General features: G+C 43.6%; 1 protein-coding gene across 1 annotated transcript in view; it reads left to right on the forward strand.

Moving 5' to 3' along the window:
- syt1a (synaptotagmin Ia) overlaps positions 1–17,183 on the forward strand; it is a 634,808-nt gene that overhangs the window by 532,290 nt on the left and 85,335 nt on the right. The window contains exon 3 of the mRNA XM_072269450.1: positions 10,004–10,194. Coding sequence (XP_072125551.1) covers positions 10,023–10,194 — 172 coding nt within the window. The 5' untranslated portion in view covers positions 10,004–10,022. The remainder of the gene's footprint in view (positions 1–10,003; positions 10,195–17,183) is intronic.

The raw sequence follows: 17,183 nt of genomic DNA on the forward strand, positions 1-17,183 counted from the left end.
TCATTTTGGGTTGGTCTGTTGACAATCTACCATATTGTTGGACCTTGCAGAGAGAGGGAGTATTTATTCTTATAAATTCATTGAAAACAGATGATCTTCCAATTTTCCAGATCAACAAATATGGTGAATTATTAGATTATTAGATTAGATTATGAGGACACTGAGTCCTCGTTTATTGTCATTTAGAAATGCGTGCATCAAAAAATGATACAATGTTCCTCCAGTGATATCACAAAAAAAAGGACAAACCAAAGACTAACACTGACAAAATCACATAATTATAACATATAGTTACAGCAATGCAAAACAATACCATAATTTGATGAAGAGCAGACCATGGGCACAGTAAAAAAAAATCTCAAGTCCCGATCGACTCCAATAGTCCCCGATGGCAGGCGGCAAAAAGGGAGAAACTTCCCTGCCATAAACCTCCAGGCACCGACAACTGCCGATGCCTTGGAAGCACCCGACAGCGGACTCTGAGTCCGTCCAAAAACTTTGAGCCTCCGACCAGCCCTTCCAATACAGATATCATTTCTGGAGCGGCCGCACGCACTGCATCGCGCTGCCATCTTCTCCTCCCTCCTAAGAATTAGTAAGAATTAGTAATGTAATACGTATATTACACCTAAGAATAGTGTATAGTACTAATTACACAAGGCATGAATACTTTTTTAGCCTCACAATTTTGAATTTTTAATTCTTAGTAAATTGCTAATAGGTTTTGGAAATTTTCTTTTGATTTGACAAGATTCACAATGTTTTGTAGATTAGCTCAAAGAAATCCTACTTCAATATATTTTGAATTTAGAAAATGAGACAGTAAAATGTGAAAGTAGTTGTGGAGACTGAATACTTTTTCATAGCATTGTACATCTACCCTGAAGAAGTTTAAATTTCTTCAACAGGGGTTCATTGAGACCCTATCTCATGCTCTCCCTCTGTGGTGTCACCTGCTGACTTGTTCTCCTTCCACTTCATCTGCTTTCTTATTCTGGCTTCTTCCTTCTGCCTTTCCAGTCCTGATGAAGACTCAGCCCGAAATGTCAACTGTTTATTTCTCTCCCGAGCTGCTGCCTGACCTGCTGAGTTCCTCCAGCTCTTTATGTGGGTTCCTCAATAAATAGTGCAAAACAAGAGCACAGTAGTGAGGTTGTTCTGAACTCTAATCAGAGGGGCAGAAGCTGTTCCTAAAATGCATCCAGAATTATACCAGATCACAAATTGCTTCCATGCACCGAAAGTACAGTTGCTAAATTTACTGATAGTAAAGCATTCATTATGGCTCTCAATCCAACCTCTGGAGAAAGAGACAGAATTTCAGGTCAGTCATCAACCTGAAATGTTCTCCACAAAGGTGAAGCATTCATTATGGCTCTCAATCCAGAACGTCAACTGTTTGTTTTTCTCTATAGATGCCGACTGACCTGTTGATTTCCTCCAGCATTTTGTGTGTTGCTTTTGATGACAAATGGAAGGGTTCCCCTTTTTAAACCATCCTTCACAAAAGAAAAATCCTGCAATTAATCTTAAGTACCCTATGCAGTCAATGTGACAATGCAGATGACATGACATGCGTCTGCACAGTAAGATGTCAAAAGGAGTCATGACAGAAATGAAATCCAGCCATCTTCCGACTTCATTCTCAATCCCAGTACAGAGTCTCAACCTGAAATGTCAGCCACCTCTCTGCTGCCTGACCCACTGTGTTCCTCCAGCTGTTTGGATTTGTTTAACGCACGGTTGCGTAGCAGTTAGCAAGTCATTTAACAGCGCCAGCTGTAAGATCGGGGTTTAGTTTCAACACTTTCTGTAAGGAGTTTGTACGCTCTCCCCGTGACCATGTGGGTTTCCTCCAGATGCTCCTGTTTCCTCCCACAGTCCAAAGTCGTACGATTTAGCGTTAGTGAGTTGTTAGCACGCAATGTTAGTGCCAGCAGCAGGCTGACACTGTTTTTTTCAATGCACATGGAAAATAAAGCTAATCTTTAAAAAGTTGTGAACATGGCAGATCTCTGGAGAAAGACAGAATTTCAGGTCAGTCGTCAACCTGAAATGTCAGCTCTATTTTTCTTTCCCCAACCCTCAGGGAAGGGAACCCTGCTGTCCTCCTCTGGTCTTTATGTAACTCCAGACCCACAGTGTGGTGGTTTGTCCTGGTATAATCCTATGAACTACACTTTCATGGACCATTGGGGGGCCTGATAGGTAATAATATCGAAAAACAAAGAAATAGATAAAAACCTGATTGTGTCCAAAACAGAGTCACAGAACACTACAGCACAAACAGGCCCTTCAAATCGAACCTGCATCCAATACTTCCACTGGCAGTTCGTCCTACACTTGCATACCTTCTAAGGGAAGAATTTCCCTCTCAAGTTCTCCTTAAATATTTCATTATTAACCTATGACCTCTAGTTCTAGTCTCGCCCAGGATAAGGAAAATGAGGGGACATAGGTATCAGTGAGATTACAATAAAACAATGAGGGAATTCAGTTGGAACATCTTTCCCTGAGTGTGGTGAAGATGTTGGAAATGTTCCTACCTGGAGTTTCTGAAGGAAGGAGCAGAGGTGACGTTGAGGGGGAAGGCGAAGCGGGTGGGTCAGGAAAGATTACTGTGAGGCGTGGACCTTATAAGGCAAATACAGGTATTGGACTGGAGGGCATGCCTTAGGTTGAGTGAGCTGGGGCTTTTCTCTTTGCAGCAAAGGAGGACGGGAGGTGACTTGATAGAGGTGTACAAGATTATAAGAGATGTAGATCAAGTGAGTAACCAGAGACTTTTTCGCAGGACAGAAATGGCTAATACATGGAGGCATAATTTTAAGATGATTCAAGGAAAAACAGGTAAGTTCTTTACACAGACAGTGGTGGGTGTGGGGAATGCCCTCCCAGAGGTGATGGTAGAGGCAGATCCTTTAGGGGCATTTAAGAAGCTCTTGGATAATAGAGAACCGGAGGATTACGTAGGAGGGAAGGGTTAGGTTGATCTGATAGTAGGTTTAAAGGTTGGCTCTACACCACGGGCCAAAGGGCCTGTAGTGTTCTGTCATGTTCTTTGTTCTATGTATGTCCCTCATTCTCTGCTGTAATATTTTGTTCCTGACTTTCCACACTGAGGGAGTGATTAGATAGTTCAAGATGGACTCTATTATCCTGTCAGTCCTATCGACCATTCAGCATGCGATTGATTTGAAGGAGGCTCCATTTGCCTGTGCAGGGAATGACGCTGAAGCTCGGGCCCATTCCTTTGACTTTGCATCACATGAACTCTAAGTCAAAGTAAATTTACTATCGTACTATGTATAGTGTATATCACTATGTACTACCTTGACATTCAATTTCTTGTAGGCATTACATGAAAATAAAGAAATACAACCAGAGTTACGAAAACATATCTAAATAAGGAGTCTCGTCTTGCTGCTACCATCGGGCAGGAGGAATAGGAATCTTAGGTCCCATACCACCAGGTTCAGGAACAATTATTACCCTACAACCATCAGTTTCTGAGCCAGCTTTGATAACCTTACTCACCTCAACACTGATCTGATTCCATAGGCTGAAGAATCACTTTCAAGGACTCTACAACTCATTTCCTCAGTGTCATTTATTTACTTTTTTTGGATTTGAACAGTTTGCCTTCTTTTGCACATTGGTTGCTTGTCAGTCTTTGGTATGCCTGGTTTTTCATTGACTCTGTTGTACTTCTTTCTTTTCCTGTAAACGTCTGCATGAAAATGAATCTCAGGTTGTATGTGGTGACATATACATGCTCTGATGGTAAATTTACTTTAATTTAAATAAAGACTCACTTTCAACCAATATGCAAAAGGAGACAGATTGTGCAAATTTAAAAAAATACTGAGAACATGAGTTGTAGACTCCTTGAAAGTGGGTCCATAGGTAGTAGAATCAGTTCAGTATTGAGCTGAGTGAAGTTACCCACGCCTGTTCAGGAGCCTGATGGTTGAGGGGTAATAATTGTTTCTGAACCTGGTGGTGTAGGACTTGAGGCTCCTGGAGCTCCTGCCCCGTAGGGTAGTGAGAGGAGAGTGTGGTTTGGATAGTGGTGGGCCTTGATGATGGATGCTGAAACCAATAAAGCTCATTTTAACTATTCCAGGATTTATTGCTAATTTATTAATATATTCTTACATGGATATTGAACCTTTGGACACTGTGATTTGACTCTTCCAGTTCTGAGACCCCTTGAAGGTGACAGCACAAGTAGATAATGAGAATAAGTAGTTGTAGGGGATACTGGCAGCTGCTTGAGGAGCCGGCACCTATGTAGAGCCATTCCTCAACTTCTTTTTTAGATTAGATTAATTTGTATCTAAAACTGCAAGTGTAGACCAGTACAGCACATGAACAGGCTCTTTGGGCCACAATGTTGTGCCAGACCAATTAAATTAGTAATCAAATGGCCAACTAAACTAATCCCTTCTGCTAACACAATGGAATCATTCCATTTTCTTCACATTCATGTGCCTATTGAAATGTCTCTTAAAAGTCCCTGATGTATCTGCTCCTACCATCACCCAGGCAGCACGTTTCAGGGACCCACCACTCTGTGTAAAAAAAAAACTCGCGCCTCCCACCTCCTTTGAACTTACCTTAACTGCATGACCTCTGGTATAACACATTTCAACCCTGGGGAAAAGATTCTGTATGTCTACTCTGTCTATGCTTCTCATAACCTTATGGACCTCTATCGGATCTCCCCTCAGTCTCTGCTGCCCCAGAGAAGGTAACACAAGTTTGTCCAATCCCTCATTATAGCACATGGCCTCCAATCCAGCAACATCCTGGTAAACCTCTTCTGCACTTTCTCCAAAGCTCGATATCCTTCATCTAAAGGGGCGATGAGAACCGTATGGAATACTCCAGAGGCTGCCTAACCAGAGGTTCATAAAGCTGCAGCATACAGAAGGGGTCTGTTCCCTGACAATGGTTTGTTAAACAAAGGGGAATCAAGAACTCTATGGCAGAGATTTAAGATGAGAGGGGAAAGATTTAATAGGAACCTAAGGGGCAAATTTTTCATGCAGGGTGTGGTCTGTATATAGAATGAGCTGCCAGAGGAAGTGGGTTGAAGCAGGTACATTAACAACAGTTAAAATACACTTGGACAGGTACATGGATAGGGGAGGTTTAGAGGGATATAGAGTACATCACAATACAGGCCCTTCAGCCCATGATGTTGTGCCTACTCCATGATCGATCTAATCCTCTCCTACACAGCACACAATCCTCCAATGTTCTTACATCCATGAGCTTACCTGAGAAGCTCTTAAATGTCCCTATTGTATCAGCCTCTACTACCACAGGACAGAGTGTTCCAGCCACCCCAGACTCCCTAAACTTCCTCTGACATCTCCCCTAAACTTTTGTCCTCTCATCTTAAACGAATGTCCATTTAAGGCAGTCCTTTGCTGCCCTAGGAAATGAATACTGACTGTCCACTCTATACGTGCCTCTTATCATCTAATATACCTCTATCAGGCTATCCCTCATCTCCTTTGCTCCAAAGAGAAAAGCCCAACTTTTCCTCATAAGACATGTTCTCTAAACCAGGTAGTGTCCTGGTAAATCTCCTCTGCATTATATCTAAACCTTCCACATCCTTCTTATAATGAGGTGACCAGAAATGAACACAGTGTGGTATAATTGTGGTCTAAATATGGACCAAAAGTGAGGGAATGGATATTTTGTTGGCATCGACTGGTTAGACTAAAGAGCTTGTTTACGCACAGTGTGACTTTGCCACTCTACGTCAGAAAGGTCGTATAATGTTCAAAGTAAATTTATTATCAGAATACATCTAAGTCACCATATACTACGCTAAGACTCACTTCCTCATGGGTATTCACAATAAATACAATGAAACACTCCACACAAAGACAAAAACCAATGTGCAAATAAATAAACTAAGCAAATTTAAAAAATAAAACAAAATAACATTATTATAAATAATAGATAAATAAGTAATAAATAATATAGAGATTAGGAGTTGTAAGGTCCTTACAAGTGAGTCCATAGTTCTGGAATCATTTGGGACCTCAGTGTTGGGGTGAGTGAAGTTATCCACGCTGGTTCACAAGTCTAATGGCTGACGAGTAATAGCTGTTCCTTAACCTTATGGTGGGGTACCTAAGGCTCCTGTACTTCCTTCCCGATGGTAGCAGCAAGAAGACAGCATGGCCTGGATGGGGAGGAAGGGTCCTTGATCATGACTCCCACTTCCCTGCGACAATGCTCCTTGTAAATGCGCTCATTGGTGGCGAAGGCTTTACCTGTGGCGGACTGGGCTATGTCCACTACCCCTTGTAGGCTTTTCCATGCAAGGGTGTTGGTGTTTCCATTCAAGGCTGTGATGGGAGTTTTTGGTGCAACGTATTTTCCTGAGCACAGAGAGCGTTGCACTGTTTCTTATGGCAGAAACAACTTTGTAAATCCATACGACCATAAGACATAGGAGCAGAATTAGGCCGTTCTACCATTGAGTCTGTTCGACCATTCTATCATGGCTGAATTGTCCTCAGCCCCATTCTTCTGCCTTCTCCTCATAACCTCTGACACCCTTACTAATCAAGAACCTATCAACCTCTGCTTTAAATATATCCAATGACTTCCACAGATTCACCAACCTCTGGTTAAATAAATTCCTGCTTACCTCTATTCTAAAGGGGCGTCCTTCAATTCCATGGCTTTGTCATCTTTTCTTAGACTCTCCACGCCCATTGTGTCCAGGTCTTTCAATATGCAGTAAATTTCTATGAGATTCCACCTCATTCTTGATAAAGTCAAACATACATATCCTCAAAGAGTTAGAGGCATTTAACACAAACATTTAAATTGTACATCAATAAATCAAGGAATTAGTGTATTTGGTTAGATCACAAACATTATGTGTGCCCGCAAGGCAGCACAGCCTGCATAGAACATGAGGCTCACATAGAATGGGACAGTCATGCTGAGACAATTGTTTGCAACAATCAAATTAAGACAAAAAGGTGGGAGTCAAAGAGGAATTTAAAGCCGTTTGTATGAAGGTAAGAATTCAATCACACAGCTCTAAAGGATGAAATCTGATTAGTTAATGTGTCTCTTGACTTGTTTCGCAGGATTGGTCGATTTCAACTTTAATTCTCTCATCAGTCAGATTGTTATTGATCCTCAGTTATGCAGGGAGAGAAAAAGTATTTAGAAATCAAAAGAAAGGCTACAAAAAATAGTAGTATTTGAAAAGTAGGAAGTTGTCTCTGAACTATTGCAAACAACAGGAATTCTGCAGATGCTGGAAATTCAAGCAACACACATCAAAGTTGCTGGTGAACGCAGCAGGCCAGGCAGCATCTGTGGGAAGAGGTGCAGTCGACGTTTCAGGCCGAGACATTCAGTTCTGGTCATGCCATTATAGGAAGGATGTGAAGGCTTTAGGGAGGGTGCAGAAGAGATTTGCCAGGAAGCTGCCTGGATTAGAAGGTCTGATCTACAAGGAAAGGTGGGACAACCTTGAGTTGTTTTTTCTAGAGTGACAGGAAATCCATTTCATTTTCCCACATTCCCAGCAACTCCCCACCTGTACACTCAAGGCAATTTACAGAGGCCTACCTACCAATGCACACATTCTCTGGGACCAGAGCTCCTGGGGGGAAACGCACGCAGTCACAGGGGGAGTGTGAAAACTTCACACAAACAGCTCGGGATTGAACTGCAGTCTTTGGAGTTGTAAGGCAGCAGCTTCACTAGCTGTGTTACTGTGCCACATGGTGTGTCACTGTGTGTGTGAAATGTAGCAGTGAATTAGCACACAGCAAGCTCCACGAATAGTCATGATAACGGAAGAAGCTTCACAATGAACTCCTTGAATGCGATAACGTGTGTGAATTGAGTGTTAAAAGATGGTGTACAACCTCCTTTCCTGCATTAGTTGGGATCAAGTAGAGAAATCGGGAGGTCACGTTGCAGCTATATAAGACTTCAGATAGGCCGCAGTTGGAGTACTGTGCACAGTTCTGGTTGCCCCAGTCTAGGAAGGATGTGGAAGTTTTGGAGAGGATGGGGAAGAGGATCAAAGTTCAAAGTAAATTTATTATCAAACTATGTGCATGTCATCATATGCTACCCTGAGATTCATTTTCTTGCAGGCATTCACAGTAGAATAGTGAAACACAATAGAATCAATGAAAAAATACACACAAGCAAAGACCGGCAAACAACCAATGTGCAAAGTAAGACAAACAGTCCAAATGCAAAAAAAAAACCCAAAAAATTATAGATAGATAGATAGATAGGTAGATAGGTACTGAGAACTTGAGCTGTAGGGACATTGAAAGTGAGTCCGTAGGTTGACCAGCATGTTGCCTGGATTAGAGAGCATTAGCTATAATGAGAGGCTGAGCAAATTTGGCTTATTTCCTCTGGAATGTTGGAAACTGAGGCCTCAGCCTCAAAAAAAATCTCCATTTTAGTTCAAAGTGCTCAAAGTGGCCATAGTGTTGCTAGCCTGTGGTGATTACGGTTGAGATAATTGGAAAATGACGTCTGGGTCATGTGGTGATTAGGATTGTGACCATTGGACAATGATGTCTGGGTCATGTGGTGATTAGAGTTATGGCCATTGGACAATGAAGTCTGGGTCATGAAAAATGAATGAATAAAAAAGGAAAACTTTATACTAAGGCAAGTGGGTCATGGTAACAACATTGTAGTCTGAGTAAGGAGGCCATTGATCTTTTGTGGAATACATAGCCCACTGTAACTTGTCCTAAATCCATTAAACCCACAGCAGCAAGCACACAGAGAGGCTAATCCCCCTCCTTCTACTGCTTTGTCTGGCCAGCTGGAAGAACAAAGAAACAGCTTCACATTTTGTCAGGGAACAGTTTGGCCCTCAAGCCATTTGCCAGTGCCCTCTGGGCCTGAGTCTGTCACATTGGACTCAAGGCTCCTCACTGTTCCCTTCCACAGCTGGTAATGACCAAGGCCTTACCCAAGGTGTAGAGTCACTTCTGGGTTGTTGAGAAGACAGACAAAATTGTGGGACCATAATAATTGCATTTATTGCTGTATTTTTTTGAAATATCTTACTTCTAAATAGAAAAGACAGAACATAGAACAGTACAGCACAGAGGAGGCCATTCAACCCACAATGTTATACTCAGCCTATATAAAGCTACTCCCAAACTCACTGGTGCATGCAGAAGATTTGTGGCATGGTAGTGTAGCGGTTAGTGGCAATGTAATCATTCAATTTTTGCTGGTGTCTGCAAGGAGTTTGTACGTTCTCCCTGTGAATGTGTCAGTTTCCTCCAGGTGTTACGGTTTCCTCCCACGTTCCAAATATGTACAGGTCAGTAGGTTAATTGATCATAGAGATGTAAATGGATAGTCGGGCCTGTCACCCTGCTGTATCTCTAAATAAAAATTAAAATCAATACATTCACTGGCACAACTGCAAAGTAAATCAGTGAAAGTTTTCTGGTGTCTCAGAAAAAATGATTCATCTATCACTATCAGTGGAAAGAGAAAATTAGCTTGATTTGTCATCTGTACATCGAAACATACAGTGAAAGGCATTATTTGTGTCAAATCAAACCTGCGAGCTTGTGCTGGAGCCAGCTCACAGGTTTTGCGACGGTTCTGGTACCAACACAGTAAGCTCACAAGTTACCACTCCTAACCTGTATACCTTTGGAATGTGCGAGGAAACCTGCCTGGTCACAGGGGGAACATACAAACTCTTTACAGACAGTAAAGTGATCACGCTAACCACTACACTACCATTGCCACTTGTTGTACATGCAGGAGTTCGGAGGCGGGAAAATACTCAGAATGTCAGGCAGCATCGGTGGAGCGAGAATCCCAGCTGACAGTTTGGGAGGGATTTGGCATGGCAGTGATGAGATGGGCTGAAGGGCCTGTTTCTGTGTGAAACACCTCTATGGCACTGTGTATTCACTCATTGGGTTACCCTTTCTGTGGCTTTTGACAGGACCAGGCTGGGGAGTGGAATGAAGCTGACAGAAGGACACCATGAAGCATTAGCAGCGCCGCCTGCCACAGTCGCATTGCCGACCCCAGGGGCCAACACCACAGAGCCAGTGGCCAACCCAGAGGGAGGCAAGCAAGATGGGTTCTCCAAGGTGAAGGAGAAGTTCATGAATGAGTTGAACAAGATTCCACGTGAGTAAAGAATTTTCTGGATCCCGGTATGAGATTCCACAGAGTTGAATGGAAATACTTTGCCTGATTCTCCTGAGTCCTGGGGGTGCATCTGACTGAGGGAGGGGCAGTATTGGGGGGGCTATCATACTGTGGGAAGGGCGGTACTGAGGGACAGTCACTCTGTGAGAGGGACTGTACCAAGGGAGGGTCCCACTGTGGGAGGGGCGACACTGAGGGAGGGGTGATATCAAGGGGCTGTCCCACAGTGAGAAGGGCAGTAATGAGGGAACAGTCACACTGAGAAAGCATCGGCTGTACTGAGGGAGCGTCCTAATATAGGAGAGGCAGTACCGAGGGGGTGTCTCACTGTGAAAGGTGTGATACTGGGGGAGTATTTCACTGTGACACTCCTCTGTGGGCGACACTGAGGAAGTGTCTCACTGTGTGAGGGGTGAGACTTTGGAAGTGTCTCATTGTGGAAGGGGTGACAGTGAGGGAGTGTCTCACCGCGTGAGGGATGACACTGAGACAGTGTCTCATTGTGTGAGGGGTGACACTGAGAGAGTGTCTCACCGTGTGAGGGGTGAGACTGAGGGAGTGTCTCACCGTGTGAGGGGTGACACTGAGAGAGTGTCTCACTGTATGAGGGGTGAGACTGAGGGAGAGTCTCACCATGTGAGGGGTGACACTGAGAGAATGTCTCACTGAGGGAGGGGTGAGACTGAGGGAGTGTCTCACCGTGTGAGGGGTGACACTGAGAGAGCGTCTCACCGTGTGAGGCGTGATACTGAGAGAGTGTCTCACCGTGTGAGGGGTGACACTGAGAGAGTGTCTCACCGTGTGAGGGGTGACACTGAGAGAGTGTCTCACTGAGGGAGGGGTGAGACTGAGAGAGTGTCTCACTGTGTGAGGGGTGAGACTGAGGGAGTGTCTCACCGTGTGAGGGGTGACACTGAGAGAGTGTCTCACTGTGTGAAGGGTGAGACTGAGGGAGTGTCTCACCGTGTGAGGGGTGACACTGAGAGAGTGTCTCACTGAGGGAGGGGTGAGACTGAGGGAGTGTCTCACCGTGTGAGGGGTGACACTGAGAGAGTGTCTCACCGTGTGAGGGGTGACACTGAGAGAGTGCCTCACCGAGGGAGGGGTGAGACTGAGGGAGTGTCTCACCGTGTGAGGGGTGACACTGAGGGAGTGCCTCACCGAGGGAGGGGTGACACTGAGAGAGTGTCTCACTGTGTGAGGGGTGACACTGAGAGAGTGCCTCACTGAGGGAGGGGTGACACTCAGGGAGTGTCTCACTGTGTGAGGGGTGAGACTGAGGGAGTGTCTCACTGTGTGAGGGGTGACACTCAGGGAGTGTCTCACTGTGTGAGGGGTGAGACTGAGGGAGTGTCTCACCGTGTGAGGGGTGACACTGAAAGAGTGTCTCACTGTGTGAGGGGTGAGACTGATGGAGTGTCTCACTGTGTGAGGGGTGAGACTGAGGGAGTGCCTCACTGAGGGAGGGGTGAGACTGAGAGAGTGTCTCACTGTGTGAGGGGTGACACTGAGGGAGTATCTCACTGAGGGAGTGACTCACCGTGTGAGGGGTGACACTGAGGGAGTAGCTGTGCTGATGGAGTTCTATATTCTCAGAGAATTATTTCGGAGTGATCACCATTTTGTCCGTACATTGTGTGAGAGAGTGTTTCATTCTTTCAGGGGCAGTTCACAGTGAATGCTGCCTTGTCAGAGCGGTCACTTTTCAGATGAGACGAGCTGCTTCCTACCTATCCTCCTGGATGGAAGGAAACACTGCCACAAACTTTCTCTGAAAGAGGCAGAGCAAACCCAATGTTATCCTGGGCCAACTCTCCTCCTGCAACTGACACCAGTAAAGCAGATTGTATCCACCACCGGCATCTATTACTGTTGGTGGGGTCTTACAGCAGCTGTCCAAGCTTCGCCTCCACAATAACTGCACTACAAAGGTGATTTAATGTCTTTTATTTGAAGCTATTGTTATCATGCAGGCATCCCATAACTTTTTATTTACGTACAAAAGGGTAAGGTTGTTTGTAGTATGTTAAAGGTTGTGTGGTAGCATAGCGGTTAGTGCAATCACATTACATTGACGACAATCTCTGAGCGGAGTTCAATTCTCCAATGCTGTTGGTAAGGACTTTATTCATTCTCCCTGTGATCACATGGCTTTCCTCCGGATGCTCCGGTTTCCTTCCAGATTCGGGATAGTAGGTTGCCATGTTTGCACCGAAAGCATGGTGACACTTGCAGGCTGCCCCAGCACAATCCTCACTGATTTGATTTTATACCAACGATGCATTTCACTGTATGTTTCAGTGTACACGTGACAAATAAAGCTCATCTAATTTAATCTAACCTTAAATTAATCAATCCTGGGTGTCTTGAAAAGACATAAAATTAACATTAGATATTATTTTCAAATGTTGGTGCGTGGCTAAGTGATTAAGGCATTCGTCTAGTGATTTGAAGGTTGCTAGTTCGAGCCTTGGCTAAGGCAATGTGTGTGTCCTTGAGCAAGGCACTTAACCACGCATTGCTCTGCGACGACATCGGTGCCAAGCTGTATGGGTCCTAATGCCCTTCCCTTGGACAATGTTGGTGTCGTGGAGAGGGGAGACTTGCAGCGTGGGAAACTGCTGGTCTTCCATACAACCTTGCCCAGGCCTACGCCCTGGAAACCTTCCAAGGTGCAAATCCATGGTCTCATGAGACTAATGGATGCCTATAATTATTTTCAAAAAGTAATCATTTTATTAGTGTCACATGTCACTTGTACCAAGAAACAGTGACAATAATAAACCAATGATCAATTTGTGTGGCATCTGAGATCACTCTAAATATCAGTCTAATGCAAAAGGAAAACAATAACAGAATTGAGAATGTTGTGTTACAGTCACAGTAAATACAGTTCAGTTTCCATTTATTGTCATTTAGAAATGCATGCATTAAAAAATGATACAACGTTCCTCCAGAATGATATCACAAGAATACACAGGACAAACCAAGACTAAAACTGACAAAACCACATAATTATAACATATAGTTACAACAGTGCAAAGCAATACCATAATTTGATAAAGAGCAAACCATGGGCACGGTAAAAAAAAGTCTCAAAGTCCCAATAGATCATCATCCCACGCAAGCGGCAGAAGGGAGAAACTCTTCCCGCCATGAATCTCCAAGCGCCGCCAACTCGCCGATGCAGCACCATTGGAAGCACCCAACTGCAGCGGACTCTGAGTCCGTCCGAAACTTCGAGCCTCCTCCCAGCCCCTCCGACACAGCCTCTTCGAGTGCCATCCTCTGCCGCGCGCTTCGACCCTGCCCTGGCCGCCGAGCAACAAGCAAAGCCAAAAATTCGGGGCCTTCTCCTCCAGAGATTCTGGACCACACAGTAGCAGCAGCAGTGAAGCAGGCGTTTCAGAAGTTTCACCAGATGTTCCTTCGTGCTCTCACGTCCGTCTCCATCAAATCAGGATTGTGCACGGCACCCTACTTGACAAATAACAGACATCACCACAGGAGTGGCCGCTGCGAGCTGCGTCGCGCCACCATCTTCCCTCTTCCTGGACTTGAGGGTTTGATTTGTAAGGAGAGGTTGCATAGTCTAGCACTTTATTCCCTGGAACATGGGAGATGAGAGGTAATCTGATAGAGGTATAGTCGATCATGAAAGGCACAGACAGGATGAAGGAACACAGTCACTCTTTATCCCCAGGGAGATTCAAGATTGTTTAATGTCATTTCCAGTACACAAGCACAAAGAAGAACAAAATAATTGTTACTCTGGATCCGATGCAGCACAAAAAAGTACAATAAGATAAAGAACACAATAATATAAAAACACAATTGATGTAAATACATAAGATAGCTTCTGTACATTGATTGTATGTCCATAAAGTGACATTAAGTACAGGAGTGTCTGGACGTAAGGTGACTGACAGGAAATGATAAAGGAGTGGGGGGTGCGTATTGGTGAGTTAGTGAGTGGAGGTGTTGATTACCCTTACTGCTTGGGGAAAGTAACTTTTTTTTATGAGTCTGGTGGTCCTTGCACTCAGAATCCTTTCTGTTTTGTATTCAATACCATTTATATTCTATTGAACTCTGAATGATTTTCACAATAAGATGTGAAAAGATTAATTTGTAACATGCGTTCATCCTATCAAAGATGATGGAAATTATTCAATGGAAGTTTCAAATGGAATTGGACAAAAGATTGATTTTAATTCATTCACATTGTCAGCAAGGTGACATTTATTACCTCTTGCACACACCCTTGAGCTAAGAGAATAAGACCATAAGAAATGGAAAATGATATTTCATTACTGAATCAGATCATGTTGGATCTGATCACTGTTCTTAGGTCGATATTCCTGCCTGATCCCCGCAAACAGTTAGCACAAGGGCATCAAAGAAAATATAACACAGTTCAGCTGTTAGACCTGTGCAGAAGCTGTTGTGCTAGTCATAGAGTACTACAGCAGAGAAACAGGCCCTTCAGCCCATCCAGTTCATGTCAACCCAATCTGCCTAGTTCCATCTACTTGCACGCAGACCATATCCCTCCCATACCTCTCTTATCCATGTACCTACCCAAACTTCTCTTAAATTTTACAATTGAATCCACATTCCCCGCTTCTATTGCCAGCTTGTTCCACACTCGCACCACCCTCTGAGAGAAGAAATTTCTCCTCTGATTCCACCTAAGTATTTTACCTTTCACCCTAAACTTGAGACCAGTAATCTTATTCTCACCTGACCTGAAAAAGGCATGCATTCAGTCTGTCTATATCACTGGTAATTTTTGTATACCTCTGTAAGATCTCCCCCCCCCCCATTCTCCTACACTCTAGTAAGTGAAGTCCGAACCTATTCAACCTTTTCTTATAACTCAGGTCCTCAAGTCCTGGCAACATCCTTGTAAATTTTCTCTATATTCTTTCAATCTAATTACCATTTCTACTCTTTCGTTAGGCATCCAGCACACACAAAATACTCCAAATTAGACCTTACCAACATCTTTTACAACTTCAACATAACATCCCTACTCCTGTACTCAACACTTTGACTTATGCAGGTCAAGTGCCAAAAGCTCTCTTTATGATCTATCTGCCAGTGACACCACTTTCAGGGAGTTATAGACGTGTATTCCCAGATCCCTCTGTTCTACCACACTCCTCAGTGCCCTACAACTCACCAAGTAAGTCCTGGTTTGTCCTCCCAAAGTGAAACACCTCACCCTTGTCTGCATTAAATTCCATCAGCCATTTTTCAGTCGGTCCAGATCCCACTGCAAGAGTGGCTGCCCCAAAATCTTCACACTTCCTTAACCTTTATTGGAATGAAGATGTGTAAAACAATACAAAAATAAAATGCAATCAATGAAGACAATGTAAGTACAAACATCTCCCAAAGTCAAAGCTTCTGGTGGCCAAAGTCAAAGTCAAAGCAGAGTTCACTGTCATACTCACATGCATGTGACTGCCCAGGTTTAATGCAAAACACTCTTGCTGCAGCATAACAGGCGCACAGCACTAGAGAAGCAGCATTCACACAAAATACATATATTAAACATAAATTGTACACATTCTTTACAAGAAAGAACATAAATAGGACATAGCAGAATTCAGCTACTCGGCCCATCATGTCTGCTCTGCCATTATATTATGGCTGATATGTTTTGCCTCTCAACCCCATTCTTCTGCCTTCTCCCTGTGACCTTTGACACCCTTACTAATCAAGAATCTATCCACTTCTGCTTTAAATATACCCAAGGACTTGGCCTTCGTACCCGTCTGTGACAGGGAATTTGACAGATTCTCCATCCGCTGGCTAGAGAAATACCTCTTGATTTCTATTCTAAAGGGACGATCTTCTATTCTCAGGCTGTGTCCTCTGGTCCTAGACTCCACCACTACTGGAAACATCTTCTCCATGTCCACTCTGTCTAGGCCCTTCAATATCTGATAGGTTCCAATCAGACTCCCCCACCATTCTTCTTAACTCCCGTGAGTACAGGCCCAGAGCCATCAAATGCTCCTCATCCATTAGATGAAAGATAGGAGTCCATTTAGTGCAAATTGGTCGCAGTGTTGCTGCACTGAGATAGCAGTGAGGGTTGTGCAAGTTGGTTCAAGGGGATGGGTGCAGGACATATGAACATCGAAACATACAGTGAAATGCATCGTTTGCGTCAACGACCAACACAGTCCGAAGATTGTGCTGGGTCAGCCAGCATGTGTTGCCATGTTTCTGGCACCAACATAGCATGCCCACAAATTACTAACCCTAACCATACATCTTTGGAATGTGGGAAGAAACCGAAGCACCTGGAGGAAAGCCATGTGGTCACGGGAAGAACGTACAAACTCCTTACAAACAGTGGTAGGAATTGAACACCAATCGCTGGTAGTGTAAAGCATTACGCTACCATTCCAACCTGTTTAACTTTTAACTGCAAGTTCCCTGTAGAAGGGAATAATAATAATAATAATAATAATAATAATAATAATGAGGCATTTTCTAGGGTGACACTAAGCCCACCATGGTTTTGTTTAGCTTTAAACCCACTCTCTAATTTACTGAATCGGACAAAAATAAAGTATCAAATCAGAAACTACCAAAAAAATTCTACCTTGACACGCTTTTATACATGGACAACTTGAAATTATACACTCCTTCATCAGTAAAGCAAAGCAATTAATTCAAAAATAGTAGAACTCTTTTGTAAAGGTATAAACATGAACTTTGGACTAGATAAGTGCAGCACATTGAAGATAAGGAAAGGTGCAATAGAGGAAATAGAATACAAAACAGCAGCAGGATGCAATAGAACTGATGGATGAATATGAAACATATAATTATCTGGGATATCATCAAGCAAAGAAAATAAATCATAGATCGATAAAGGGAAGACTTGTGACAGAATTTATTCAAGGCATAAGAAAATCTGCCAAACAGAGCTCAATAGTAAAAATATA

Source organism: Mobula birostris, chromosome 9 (assembly GCF_030028105.1).
Source record: "Mobula birostris isolate sMobBir1 chromosome 9, sMobBir1.hap1, whole genome shotgun sequence".
Taxonomy (NCBI): Eukaryota; Metazoa; Chordata; class Chondrichthyes; order Myliobatiformes; family Myliobatidae; genus Mobula; species Mobula birostris.